This window comes from Apium graveolens, chromosome 10 (genome assembly GCF_009905375.1).
Source record: "Apium graveolens cultivar Ventura chromosome 10, ASM990537v1, whole genome shotgun sequence".
NCBI classification, from domain to species: Eukaryota; Viridiplantae; Streptophyta; class Magnoliopsida; order Apiales; family Apiaceae; genus Apium; species Apium graveolens.
The window spans coordinates 28,309,713-28,324,771 of NC_133656.1; the positions used below are offsets into that span (position 1 = coordinate 28,309,713).

At 40.4% G+C, this 15,059-nt stretch overlaps 1 protein-coding gene and 2 non-coding genes across 3 annotated transcripts; 2 read left to right on the top strand and 1 right to left on the bottom strand.

Annotated features, from left to right (window-relative positions):
* Positions 1-202: 202 nt before the first annotated feature.
* Positions 203-358, top strand: LOC141694527 (5.8S ribosomal RNA). Its single transcript, XR_012563822.1, has one exon. It is a non-coding gene; the product is annotated as a 5.8S ribosomal RNA (ribosomal RNA).
* Positions 359-4,176: 3,818 nt separating this feature from the next.
* LOC141690469 (uncharacterized) lies at positions 4,177-4,680 on the bottom strand. Its single transcript, XM_074495265.1, has one exon. It carries the CDS (start codon positions 4,678-4,680, stop codon positions 4,177-4,179), a length of 504 nt encoding a protein of 167 aa, XP_074351366.1.
* A 9,363-nt stretch (positions 4,681-14,043) lies between these two features.
* Positions 14,044-14,150, top strand: LOC141694396 (small nucleolar RNA R71). Its single transcript, XR_012563708.1, has one exon. It is a non-coding gene; the product is annotated as a small nucleolar RNA R71 (small nucleolar RNA).
* Positions 14,151-15,059: the final 909 nt, after the last annotated feature.

The window sequence follows — 15,059 nt, forward strand, 5'->3', positions numbered from 1 at the left end:
CGAATCCTGCGATAGCAGAATGACCTGCTAACACGTAAACACATTGGGCAAGCGTCGGTGAGCTTCGGTCCGCCATTTGCAAACCTTTAGTTTGGTGGCCACCGACTGATAAATCATCCAGGCGTGGAATGCCCCATGGAACTTAAAATTGAATTGTACGTTCGCACCCCGTTAGGGCGGAGACGTCATTCCAAAACACAACGACTCTCGACAACGGATATCTCGGCTCTTGCATTGATGAAGAACGTAGCGATATGCGATACTTGGTGTGAATTGCAAAACCACGTAAACCATCGAGTCTTTGAATGAAAGTTGCTCCTGAAGCCAATAGGCCGAGGGGACGTCTGCCTGGTTGTCACAATTTGGTATCCCTCACACACTCACTCCTTGTTGAGGGGTTTTGGTGTTTGGGCAGAAATTGGCATCCCGTGTCGTGTTTTGCGGTTGGCGTAAAAGCGAGTCTCCAGCGACGGACAACGTGATATCGGTGGTTGTAAAAGACCCTCTTGTCTTGTCGCACATAATCATGTAATCTAAGGAGCTCGAGGACCCTTAGGCGCTACATAATTTTTTCGCCTTAACTATAACCCCAGGTTAGGCGGGACTACCCGCTGAGTTTGAGCATATCAATAAGCGGAGGAAAAGAATCTTACAAGGATTCCCTAGTAACAGTGAGCGAATCGGGAATCACCCAACTTGAAAATTGGGCGGCTATGCCTTCCGAATTGTAGTCAGGAGAAGCGTGTTCAGTGACGGATCGGGCCCAAGTCCCCTGGAAGGGGTCGCCCGAGAGGGTGAGAGCCCCCTCCTTCCCGGAACCTGTTGCACCACGAGGCGCTGTCTACGAGTCGGGTTATTTGGGAGTGCAGCCTTAATCGGGCGATAAATTCCGTCCAAGGCTAAATACATGTGAGAGATCGATAGCAAACAGGTACCGCGAGAGAAAGATGAATATGACTTTAAAAAGAGAGTCAAAGAGTGCTTGAAATTGTCAGGAGAGAAGCGGATGGGGATCAATGATGCACCCCGGTTGGATGTGGAACGGTGTCAAGCCGGTCTGCTGATCGGCTCGGGGTGTGGACCTGTACGGATTGGCACGAAGGCCAAAGCCCGGGCATTTGAAATGCTTGTAGAGATGCCATCGCGTTAATTGTGGTGGAATCACATACCTCATGGTGTGCCTCGACATCTACATGCTCCTGGTACAGGCCTGTGGGTGCCCCATTGGGCCCATCATGAAACACGGACCAAGGAGTCTGGCATATGTGCGAGTCAATGGGTAAGTAAACCCGTAAGGTGCAAGGAAGCTAATTGGAGGGATCCCCATATGGGTTGCACTAACCGACCTTGATCTTCTGAGAAGGGTTCAAGTGTGAGCATTCTTGTCGGGACCCGAAAGATGATGAACTATTCCTGAGCGGGGCGAAGCCAGAGGAAACTCTGATGGAGGCCCGCAACGATATTGACGGGCCAATTGTTCATCTGACTTGGGTATAGGGGCGAAAGACTAATCGAACCGTGTAGTAGCTGGTTTCCTCCGAAGCTTCCCTTAAGAAGCTGGAGCCCGAGTGCGAGTTCTATCGGGTAAAACCAATTATTAGAGGCATCAGGGGCGCAATGCCTTCGACCTATTCTCAAACTTCAAATAGGTAGAAAGACACGACTACTTTGTTGAGCCGTGCCACATAATCGAGAGCTCCATGTGGGCCATTTTTGGTAAGCAGAACTGGCGATACGGGATGAAATTGATGTCGGGTTACTGTGCCCAACTACGCACTAATAGATTAGAAGTAATAAAGTCTTTTTGGAATTCACTACCTCGATCACTCCTTATACCTACAAGCTTTGTATTGAGCTTATTCTCAAGTAACTTAGTTTTTCAAACTCAATAAAAGCAGCATCTTTAGTACGAACAAACAATATCCATGTAAAACGAGAATAATCATCAACAATTACAAAACCATATTGCTTACCTCCAATACTATTATAAGCTTCTGGACCAAATAAGTCTAAGTGAAAAAGTTTTAAGGGTTTAAAAGTAGATACCATCTTCTTTGCTTAATGAGTACTTCTAATTTGCTTGTCTAATTGGCATTCCGAACACACCTCAGTCTTGACATACTTGATTTTGGGTAAACCGCTGACTAGTTTCTTCTTTGAAAGCTTATTAAGCAAGTCCATATGAGCATGACCTAATCTTTTATGCCAAACATGAGGATCCGTGTCTATTGCAACAAGAAAGCAAGTTGTTTTCTGCAACTGAAAGTCCAATATATATATATATATATCCTTCTCTTCTAGCAACTAGGGGGACTTTGTTAGTACCAATAGTAATAATACACTTCTCAATACAAAAATTAACCTTATGACCATCATCATATAATTGACTTATACTAAGTAGATTATAATTTAAACCTTTAACATATTGAACTTTATCAATTGAAATGTGTTTATTACCTATTTTACATTTTCCAAGGATTTGAAAAGTTTTTTTATCACCAATAGTCACTCTTCCACCTTTTTTCATCTGAAGACTCAAGAATTGTGCTTTGTCTTCACTCAGATGCCTAGTACATCCGCTATCCAAGATTCATTGAGTTGATTTGTCTCGTGCGGCAAAACACATCTACAAAACAAATAAAACAACTCAACCTTTTGGTACCCAAAGTTTATTGGGTCCAACATGGTTAGCAGATAAAACATATAAAACATGTAAATCATATTTCTTTATCCATTTTTGGATAAATCTAGGTGATTTAACTCTGCCAGCCTGATGATAGTAAGCTATCTTTGTTCTGCCATTCTGACCATAGTAAGTTGCTTTCTGTTTATTTCCTCCATGGTATAATTTCTGTCCATTCTGAACTCTGCAATATTTTTCCAGATGCCCTTTCTTTCCACATATATTGCATATCTTCCAAGGCATAGCATAATCATAGGGTATGCCATGTTTTCCTTCATATCTTTGAGCTTTGTCCTTCTTGTTGGAATTCATTCCAATTCGTTCTCTGACCAATGGAACATTTGTGTTGTTCATCATTGATTTGAGATTCTCTTCTCCTTGAACAAAAGGTCCCATGCCCTTTTTCAAATCCTCAACTTCCATTGTGAGCAGATCAATCTTTTCAGCTTGCTGACTTATGATTTCAGCTTGCTGAGATGGTTCTTCTGCTTGATTTGTAGATTTTGCATTTATTGATTCTCTGAGTTTGAACAACTCCAAACATTCATCCCTTGCTTCAATCTCCTTCTTTAGCTCTGTGATCTCCATTAAATAAGTCTTATTTCTTTTGAGGAGATTTTTTTTGAAGTTTTCCACATGACTGAATTTAACTTGAAGATCCTTGATTTTAGCCTCTTTGTCAGCTTGTGTAGGTACCTTCTTGTCAATCAAAGTATCCACTTTGCTCATCAAATCTTGTACCATGGTCTTGAGATAATCATTTTCTCTTTTAGCTTGCTATTTTCAGCTTTAAGAGATGATATTCTCCCATAGATACATCCTCACATTCCTGCATGGTTAGTGATTCCAAAACAATATTTTCAGAAGATAAATTATATTTACAAGAGTTTACCTCACTCTGATCTTCTTCTGAATCACTTTCTAGGTAGGCACTTTCTGAATTTCCTCGAACAAAATCATCATCAAGTCCAACTAGGGCAAGATTAACCATGTCTCCACTTGAATCATCACTGGAAACTGAGTCATCATCACTCCAATTCATTAGAGCTTTAGCTTTCTTCTTATCCTTGAAGATAGCTTGTTGTTTTGATTTCAATTTGTAGCAGTTCCGCTTATAATGGCCTGGCTTTCCACATTCAAAGCATGTCTGATCTTTAGAATCCTTGTTGCCCTTCTTGTTGTTGGAAAATCTAACTTTATCTCTTTTCATCCTGTTCTTCTTCTCGATCATCTTTCTGATCTTCTGGATATTAAAGCTAGTTCTTCATCTGACTCATCTTCAGATTCCAGTAAGCTGTTATCAGTGTAAAGAACTAACTGCTTCATTTGAGCAACTGGAGCTTGCATAGAACTTGATTGGCTTTCCTTGATTTTGCTTTCAAATTGTTCCAATTATGCAAAAATAGCCAATTGATCCATAGTATCTATAGTTGGAGAGGATTCCAAAGCTGTTACCTTTGGTTCATAGATAAATGGCACAGCACTAAGTATCTTCATGTAATTTCCAATTGAGGGATATGTTTGCCAAGTTGCTTTAAGGCATTCAGATTTTTCTGGAATCTAGCTTGAGTTTCCCGAATAGTTTCTCCATTTCGAAGCTTGAAATTTCTAATCTCATTTATTAGTTTGGTCAATTTCACCTTCTTTAAGCTCTTGGATTCTTCGTGATACAATTCCAGAGTATCCCATATCTCTTTAGATGATTTGCATGAAGAGATTTTATCACATTCACTAGGACATAACCCATTCATGAGAGAATTCCTAGCCTTTCCATTGAAAATGTATTTGAGTAGTTTAGCCTCCGTGAGATCATCAATGTCTTTCACTTTACCTTCTTTGTCCTTGAACTCAAATGCACCCTTCTGAACAACTCTCAATACTAGTGGCTCCCTAGATAGGTGGACTTCCATGCGACCTTTCCACCAGTAGTAGTTTTCTGTACCAAGCAAGAGAGGTTCTCGGTAATCCGAGGTTCTTTCGGGATATTTTTCACCCATTTCAATCGAATACTATTCCTGTTACAGAAAGATTAGTATACCACAGCTCTGATACCAACTGAAAATACACCTAAGGGGGGTGAATAGGTGAATATGGTTAACTAAGATCAGTTTTAAATTTTACCCGATAATAGCTTACTGAGATTTTCACAACTGTACTATAATCTGAAAATGATGGTAAGCTGAGATGACTAAATGCAGTACAGAAAATAATATCCAGAAAAGTAATAAGAACACACAAGAATTTTAGCTAGGTTTGACCCCTAATCCCCTATGGTCTACGTCCTTGTCCCTTACCAACTTGGTAAGAGAATATATTTGTTAGACACAAAACACGCGCTAATAATTCATGCAAGTATATGTGTTCGCAAGTAATATAGAATAATTTCTAGTTCGTTTCCACAGAGACTCAGACTAATTATATTTAATTAACACTCACTCACCAATGTATGATTACTTCTCAATGTCAAGACAATAACTCTTTAGGTTGATTAACTAATTATTAACTACAATTAACTACGAGAATAAAACACTTAAATAACACTTGAATTAATAATATCAAACACACATGAGATCATAACTTTATTACTACTTTCTTAAATAGTTATTGTTATTACCCTTAGCATGTAACGGTGATGATATTAATTGAACAACACGAAACTGATAAAAGGAAACCTTCATTGTACAAATACCATTCTACCAAACATCTACAATTAAGATAGAATTTGAATATGAATCAATTATGTTGAGACCCTATATGTCTAGAAAATTTGACAATATAACGATTTAAGCGCAAGTTATTCATTATGATTACACAGGGCAAGTAAAACGGTTAGAGTTACCCACTAATCATGCATACACATACATGAACCTATGCTAGCATGGCAAGTTCTAAATCACAAGATCCACTGTCGCTTCACAAGAGATTAACAAACTATCTTATATGTTCGCAACGCACATAAGACGAATAAGCACAACCTATGGTAGATATCATACAATCATCACACACCAAAGTATTGAACAACTAACTAAAGAAATCCATAGTAAATCCGTTACGACCCCATGATCACGATTATCCCATGATAGAACTCATCGTCACCATGGGTTCATATGAAAACATGATAATAACTCACAGTATAAACTAATAAAAATACTTATTAAAACCAGAGTACGTCACAAGAGTAATAAGGTTCAAAGTAAAGAAAACTAGCATCCACTGTTACAACGAATAAAAGAATCACAAGAAAACGTATGCTCCCTCTTCTTCGTTGTGATGTGCTAAAACGGTCTTCTTTCTTCTCTCCTTGCTCCTTGCTTGATACCACACATCATGCAATGTCTCTGAAGATTACTTATATATAGAAGCCCACAAGAGCCAGCCGTCTCAGAATTCCATCAGAATAAGAAGTGTAAAAATCAAATTTTAATTTCTCGTCTCCGGGCGGCCGCCCCAGCTTCCCAGGCGGGCGTCCTAGCTCCTAGGCGGCCGCCCCAGATCCTGAGCGGGCTACCAGCAGGCTACTGAAAAATATCACATTCTGCTACTGATTTCTGCTGCATTCTGCTCCTAACTTCCCACAACCAATGCCAGACACTTCCTAGGCTTATTTTTGATAAAATCTTCCTACATACACAAGTTATACCCTGAAATGCAAAACACTAGAAAAAACGCATCAAATACACAAAATACTTAATTTTAAGACATCAATTCAAGCCATTATAAGACGTTCTAAGTGGTATAAAATGCCACTTATCACACCCCCAAACTAAAATCGATTCTTGTCCTCAAGCATCAAAGACTCAAAAAGAAAGCAAAAACATGCATGAATGCAAACTACATGAAATGCAGCGATCCCCTCACAATGACTAAACCAACCAACTCATGACATCTCAACAAATGCAATTAGGCAACTAAAGGTCAATCAAGCCACGCAAGCTAAAAAACAACTAGAAACGTGGTGTATGCGGATGCTTAACATATATACTTCGAACCTAGATCAATTATCATGACTCAATTATCCTCAAGGAAATCACATGATTATACGAAGAACAAATTCTAGACACAAAATGACTTACAACACTTCAAGATCACTAAAGCTTATTATGGAATCATGCTTTTATTCAACACAACAGACAAATACTTATTTGATTGTGCAATAAGTGAGGTCCATAAAAGACTTATGCAATGGCATCCATTTAGCGAGCGTTAGGTTAGCGGATCCCAGACTATAAAAGCCTTAGGTCACTAGGCACAAAGTCCCATAAGAACTTAATAACTCGAATACCAAAGAGCCCACTCGTGATCAATTATGCATTAAACCATTATTTTTTCTTCTTTTTTTTCGTATATTTTTTTCTTTCTCTTTTTTTTTTCAAATTTCTGAGCAAGTGTGTTTCGCTCCATCTTGCTCAACCCTAGACTACTCGCATAAAAATACGAGCCGGCTACTAGCCATTTGACGCCTAGCTATAATTAGAAATGAATCCCAATTTTCACTCCAATTTTTTTCTTTTCATGCCTTTTATCATTAAGAGCCTATCATAAATTCTAAGCATAATCAATAGATTAACCTCAAAACCATCAAACCATGACAACAATCTAGTCCTTAAGCATACTCTAAGACTTAGTGAAATTACAAGTGTTTCTAGAATGCATGTCAACCTACAAGATTCAACATCACTCTAACGCTATCACTACACTCGCATCAATATCACAAATCAATCAGTAAAGCAACGCAAAAGGGATCATGATATATGCATGAGCTAAATGACATGATAAATAAAGCCATAGAATAATAATAAAAACTATATGGCAAAAATATGCAATTATATGAACTAAACTATTATGAATATGCAACTACATGACACACACACAAATATGCTCCTTAACTACCACCCCTAAACTTAAAATCTTCACTGTCCCCAGTGAAGGTAGTAGAAAGGAACACAGGGTATACCTACTCGGAGAAATCATCATCATCACCCTCAGAGGGTGGAGTATCAGGAGGCAGATAAACAGAGTCCTCACCAAAAACGGGCCACTGAATGTCAGATCCAAGGCCTCTGAAAGCAGTCCCAAGTGGGAGGGTGAGCTCCTGAGCAAACCTACTCTGCGACTCATACATCATATCCATCCTCCTGGATAGCCTCCTATACTGGGAATCGGCCATCCCTGAACCAGCACCTTCCTGGGCTCTAGAAGAGCCTGCCTCATCACGAGCCTGAGTGGACCTAGCCATAGTAACACCAGCTGCTGGTCGTCCCCCTGGAAGATGATATCCCAAACCATGCTCTTCGGGCTCTCCACCCGTCCACTCCTGCATCGCATTCAGAGTCGATGAGTTAATAGGAGCGGCCAGCATCTACAGCTGCTCATAAGAAGGCCAGTGAACTCCAACTGCTCTGCACAGCTTCATGATAGTAGATGCATAAGGGATGTTGCTTTGTGTCCTCCACCTTAAAAACTTCAAAATATGAACTCACCAAGGTCCACATAATACTCCTCATTCAAAATCCCCCATAACAACCTGGCTCTCTCAACTGTAACCTCATGTGCATGCGAAGAAGGCAAAATATTAGCATAAATAAAGGCATTCAATGCACGGGCATACCTGTTCATCGCAAAAGCCGGAGAAAAACGGTACTCGTTAGATCCCGTCTTAAACTTCCATACTGTGCCTGGCTGATAGAGAGTAGCAACAATCAAATCCAAATCAAAATCCTCGGGAGTCTTCTCATTCCAATTCTCCTCCTTGGGCTTTCGTTGTCGTTGTCCAATCACACGGCAAATCACCGCGGGCTGATAATCAATAGTAAGCCCACGAACAACAGTAAACCCATTCTTGTCCTCCTTTGCGTTCGCATAAAACATGCGAACCACACTCATTGGAACCGCCTCCGGCGACTCACAAAAAGAAATCCACCCTTTCTCAGCAATCATTGGTAATAACTCACCATCCCTCCCCAATGGTAAAAATCCCCTCTCCTTCAGAATCGGCTTAGTCAGAAGCCTAGTATACTCCTCCTCAGTAGCCCTATCCACCAAATGGGGCCTCGCAGCAGTTCCCCTCAAAGAATCAGCAGTAAGAACGATGCTGCTGCTATCAAAAGTTTGAGATCTCTTAGGTGCCATTGGATACTGATAAAAAGTGTTTTAGAGTTGTGTTTTGAGTGTAGGAGAGAGTTTTGAAGTTGAAAGTATATGGAAGTGTATATATGGAGGTATTGTGTGTATATATATAGGGTAGGATTTAGGTTTAGAATTAGAGTAGGAGTGGGGTTTGTGGGAGAGAAAATGTGGGTTTGTGGGTTGTTTGCTGTGGGTTTTTATGTTTTTTTGTTTTTTTGATTTTTTTGATTTTTTTGATCTTTTTTATAAGGCCGAAAAAATTTTCTGACAGAAGGGTGCCAGGCGGCCGCCCGGGATTTCCAGGCGGGCACCCCAGACTCCAGGCGGCCGCCCGAGATTTTCAGGCGGGCGCCCTAGGGGTTTGTGGAAAAAACATTTCTGCCGATATTTTCATATTTGTTTTTTGGGTTTTTGGATATGGTTCTAACTAAGGTTCCTAAAGTCTCAAATCTTGGGTTGCCTCCCAAGAAGAGCTTCTTTTACGTTAATAGCTTGACGTAGAGGAGTTCGATCAAGTTGACAATAAAATGGCGCTAACCACTTCCCGGTTTGCCGTGTCACCATAATAATGCTTCAATTTTTGACAATTAACCTTGAATGCTTGGTTGGGATCATTCTCAAAAATCTCCACTGCTCCATGTGGAAACACAGTTTTGACGATAAAAGGTCCAGACCACCTTGATTTCAACTTTCCAGGAAAAAGTCGGAGACGAGAGTTGAATAAAAGAACTTGTTGCCCCGGCACAAATGACTTAGGAGATAGCTTCCTGTCATGCCACCTTTTTACTTTTTCCTTGTACAATTTGTTGTTCTCGTACGCTTGAAGTCAAAATTCATCAAGTTCATTTAACTAAAGCATTCGCTTCTTCCCAGCTGCATCTAGATCAAGGTTCAACTTCTTCACCGCCCAATAAACCTTATGCTCTAGCTCCGTAGGTAAATGACATCCCTTACCATAGACAAGTTGAAACGGGGACATCCCAAGTGGAGTCTTGTATGCTGTTCTATAGGCCCAAAAAGCTTCATCAAGCTTTAAAGACCAATCTTTCCTTGACGGACAAACAACTTTCTCTAGAATATGCTTGATCTCTCTATTAGACACTTCAACTTGACCATTAGTTTGCGGATGATAGGCGGTAGCAATACGATGATTCACATTGTAGCGCTGCATCATAGAAGTGAACTTACGGTTGCAGAAATGCGACCCCTCATTACTTATGATTACTCGTGGCATTCCAAACCTTGTGAATATATGCTTATGAAAAAAACAAAACACTACCCTTCCATCATTTGTCGGTAGAGCCTTGACTTCTACCCATTTCGAGATATAATCGACTGCCAGCAAGATGTACTGATTATTACAGGACGAGATAAATGGTCCCATGAAATCGATTCCCCAAGCATCGAAGATCTCAACTTCAAGCATCATATTTAAAGGCATCTCATCCTTTCTAGTAATATTACCAACTCTTTGGCAACAATCACACCTTAAAAAGAACTGATGTGCATCCTTAAACAACGTAGGCCAGAAAAAACCTCCTTGCAGAATACGAGCTGTTGTCTTTTTACCACCATAATGTCCATCATAAACTGTGGAATGGCAGTCTCGTAATATCCCCTCCGTCTTACAGAATGGGATACAGTACCTGATGATCTGGTCAGCTCCTTGTCTAAACAAATATGGTTCATCCCACATATACCACTTTACCTCATGCAGAAACTTTTTGTTTTGAGCTGCATTCATATTAAGAGGCATTATATTGCTGACAAGATAGTTCACAATGTCTGCAAACCATGGTTCTTCCTCCTGAACTGTGAACAACTGCTCATCCGGAAAAGATTCGTTGATCAATGTCTGATCATGGGAACTAGAATCGGGATTCTCCAATCTAGAGAGATGGTCAGCTACATGATTCTCAGTACCATTTCGATCCTTGATCTCTAACTCAAATTCCTGTAGCAAGAGCACCCAAAGAATAAGTATAGGCTTCGAATCCTTCTTTGAGACCAAATATCGAATGGCATCGTGATCAGTGAATACTGTCACCTTTGTCCCAAGCAGATAAGATCGGAATTTTTCAAAACCAAAGATTATAGCCAAGAGCTCCTTCTCAATAGTGGTGTAGTTTATTTGAGCTCCATTAAGCATCTTACTAGCATAGTAGACCACATGAAAAAGATTATTCTTGCACTGCCCAAGAACTACTCCCATTGCATAATCACTCGCATCACACATCATCTCAAAAGGTTTTGTCCACTCAGGTGCCGTTATAACTGGTGCAGTTATCAAACTCTTCTTGAGAGTCTCGAATGCCGCCAAACATTCATCATCAAATTTGAAAGGCACATCTTTCTCGAGCAAGTTGCACAACGGCTTAGATATCTTCGAGAAGTCCTTGATGAAATGCCGATAAAAATCCGCATGACCAAGAAAACTACGGATTCCTTTCACAGAAATAGGTGGTGGAAGATATTCAATGACTCCCACCTTGGCTTTATCCACCTCAAGGCCCTTGCTAGAGACTTTATGCCCAAGAATAATGCCTTCACGTACCATAAAGTGACATTTTTCCCAATTGAGCACCAAATTAGTTTCCACACACCTTTTTAGCACCGAACGAAGATTATTCAAACAGTCATCAAAAGAATGTCCAAAGACGGAGAAGTCGTCCATGAACACTTCGACATTATTTCCAATCATATCAGAGAATATAGCCATCATGCATCTCTGAAAAGTGGCAGGTGCACCACATAAGCCAAACGAAACTCTGTGAAAAGCAAACGTGCCAAATGGACAAGTGAAAGTAGTCTCTTCTTGGTCTTCTGGTGCAATGCAAATCTGATTATAACCTGAATAGCCATCCAGAAGACAATAATACTCATGACCTGCCAACCTGTCAACCATCTGATCAAAATGGTAGAGGAAAGTGATCCTTTCTCGTGGCTTTGTTCAACTTTCTGTAATCCATGCATACCCTCCATCCTGTAACTGTTCGAGTGGGGATGAGCTCGCTCTTCTCGTTTGCTACCACAATTATACCTCCTTTCTTAGGTACACATTGCACGGGGCTCACCCAAGAACTGTTAGATATAGGATAAATGATTCCTGCATCCAGCCACTTCAGAATTTCTTTCTTCACCACTTCTTTCATGATAAGATTAAGTCTTCGCTGTTGCTCAACAGTCGGCTTACTACCTTTCTCAAGCAGAATTTTATGCATGCAGTACGAAGGGCTGATCCCTTTTATATCTTCTATAGTCCATCCGATGGCCGATTTGAATTCTCTCAAGATCCACAAGAGCTTATCCTCCTCACTACCTGAAAGTTCAGATGCAATAATAATAGGTAAAGTAGATGCATCACCTAAAAAAGCATACCTCATGTGTTCAGGAAATGGTTTAAGCTCCAAAGTAGGTGCTTCCTCAATAGATGGTTTGAGCTTTCCCTCAGCATTCTTGAGATCAGTATTACCAAGAGATTCAAATGGCATGTCTAGCTTTCGCTTCCAAGGAGAAGCATTTAGAAATTGTAGTTGCTCATTGCCTTCCTCATCTTCACTGTCAAATTCCCCCATTAAGGCTTTCTCCAAGGCATCAAACATTAGCACATGATCAAGTTCCGAAGTTACCGCAGAATCAATCAAATCCACCTTTAAGCACTCCTCATCTTCTGTAGGGAATTTCATCGCATTGAATATATTGAAAGTAACATCCTGATCTTGCACTCTCATAGTAAGTTCACCTTTTTGCACATCTATCAAGGTACATCCTGTAGCCAAGAAAGGTCGTCCCAAGATTATGGGAATCTTCTTATCTTCCTCGAAATCCAGAATGACAAAGTCTGCAGGAAAGATGAGCTTATCCACCTTTACTAACACGTCCTTCACGATACCTTAAGCTTTGGATCAACCAATTATAGAGACATGTATGTGGGCTTTGGATCAGGCAAATTCAGCTTTTTGAAGATAGACAATGGCATCAGATTGATGCTTGCTCCCAAATCACAAAGGCACTTGTCGAATGACAACTTGTCAATGGTGCAAGGAATGGTGAAGCTCCCTGGATCCTTAAGCTTTAGAGGTAATTTTTGTTGCAGCACAGCACTGCACTCTTCCGTTAGAGCAATGGTATCAAGATCATCCAGTTTCACCTTCCTTGAAAGAATACCTTTCATGAATTTTGCATAACTAGGCATTTGCTCCAGAGCCTCAGCGGAAGGTATGTTGATGTGAAGTTTCTTGAACACCTCCAAAAACTTACCGAATTGCTTATCCATATTTTGCTTTTGCAATCTCTTAGGAAAAGGTGGTGGAGGATAAAGCTGTTTCTCCCCTGTATTACCCTCAGGAAGAGTGTGTTCAATAGTAGTCTTCCTTCGTTCCCCCTCTTTCTCCTTTTACTTTTCTTCTTCTTCTACAATATCAGCTTCTCCATCTTTTGCTTTTCCAACTTCAACAACTTTTCCAGACCTTAAGGTAACAACTTTGACTTGCTCCTTAGCTTCCTTCCTTCCTGGCACTTCAGTATCGCTGGGAAGTGTGTCAGGTTGACGATTGAGCAAGGCATTGGCTATTTTACCGATTTGATTCTCCAAGGTCTTGATAGAAATAGCCTGACTTTTGTACAACAGCTTAAGCTCCTCGAAATCAGCACTAGAAGGTGGAGCACCACCTCCTTATTGAGGATATGATTGCTTTTGAGCATATTGCTGATGTTGCTGGAATCCATATGGATTAAACTATTTACTTAAAACTTGCTGATATGGTTGCTGAACAGTATTCTGATTATTGCTCCAGCTGAAATTGTGATGATTTCTGTTATTAGGATGATAAGTAGCTGGCACAAGCTGCTGCAGTCGCTGATAATTGTTCACATACTGAATAGATTCATTAACAAGGGAACACTGATCCGTAGCATGAGAGCCTGCATAAAGCTCACAGACCATAGCTATCTGATTGACTCCATAGTTGGCTAAAGAATCGACCTTCATAGACAGCGCTTGGAGCTGCGCTGCAATAGCTGTAGCTGCATCAACTTCCAGAATACCTGCTACCTTCCCAGGCATCATCCTTTGAGTTGGGTTTTAATACTCATTTGCAGCCATAGTTTCAATGAGATTATAGGCCTCAGTATAGGTTTTGGCCCACAAGGCGCCTCCAGAAGCTGCATCGAGCATGGGCCGAGATTTGGCTCCCAAACCATTGTAGAACCCTGTGATCACCATCCAGTCAGGCATACCATGATGTGGACACTTTCTCAACATCTCCTTATAGCGCTCCCAAGCTTCGCACATAGATTCTATTGGTTGCTGCGCAAACTGAGTAAGAGCACTCCTCATAGCTGCAGTCTTGGCCATTGGGTAGAACTTCACAAGAAACTTTTGCGCAAGATCTTCCCAAGTAGTGATGGACCCATCTGGTAAAGAATGTAACCATTCCTTTGCTTTATCCCTAAGAAAGAATGGGAAAAGCCTCAGCTTGATAGCCTCATCACTGACACCATTATATTTGAAAGTACTGCAGATCTCGACAAAATTCGTGATATGCATGTTGGGATCTTCAGTCGCAGCACCTCCGAAAGAAACGGAATTCTGCACCATCTGAATAGTGAACGACTTGATTTCAAAATTATTGTCCTCAATAGCCGGATGAATGATGCTTGACTGAATGTCATCAATTTTAGGCCGGGAAAAGTCCATAAGAGCTGGATCTATTGGAACTATACGATCACCCATGATTACCGGTTCTTTCTGCTCACTCTCTTTATCCGAATCTTTAAAATTTATCTTCTCCGGAATATCAAGAACTAAGTCTGTCTCCTCAGCCGTATCTAAAGTCCTTTTGCGAGTGCGAGAACGTGTTTGCATAAACGCTCGTTAGAGTACCTGAAACATAACCGGAACGATAAGTAACAAATCTTAATCAATGAGTCCTAATGACTACTGATGGCAAGTACATAAACTAAACAAATTAACACCGAGTCCCCGACAGCGGCGCCAAAAACTTGTTAGACACAAAACACGCGCTAATAATTCATGCAAGTATACGTGTTCGCAAGTAATATAGAATAATTTCTAGTTCGTTCCCATAGAGACTCAGACTAATTATATTTAATTAACACTCACTCACCAATGCATGATTACTTCTCAATGTCAAGACAATAACTCTTTAGGTTGATTAACTAATTATTAACTACAATTAACTACGAGAATAAAACATTTAAATAATACTTGAATTAACAATATCAAACA

Coding starts and splice junctions, on each gene's coding strand:
- LOC141690469 (XM_074495265.1), bottom strand. CDS start 4,680: ATGGGTGAAAAATATCCCGAAAGAACCTCGGATTACCGAGAACCTCTC.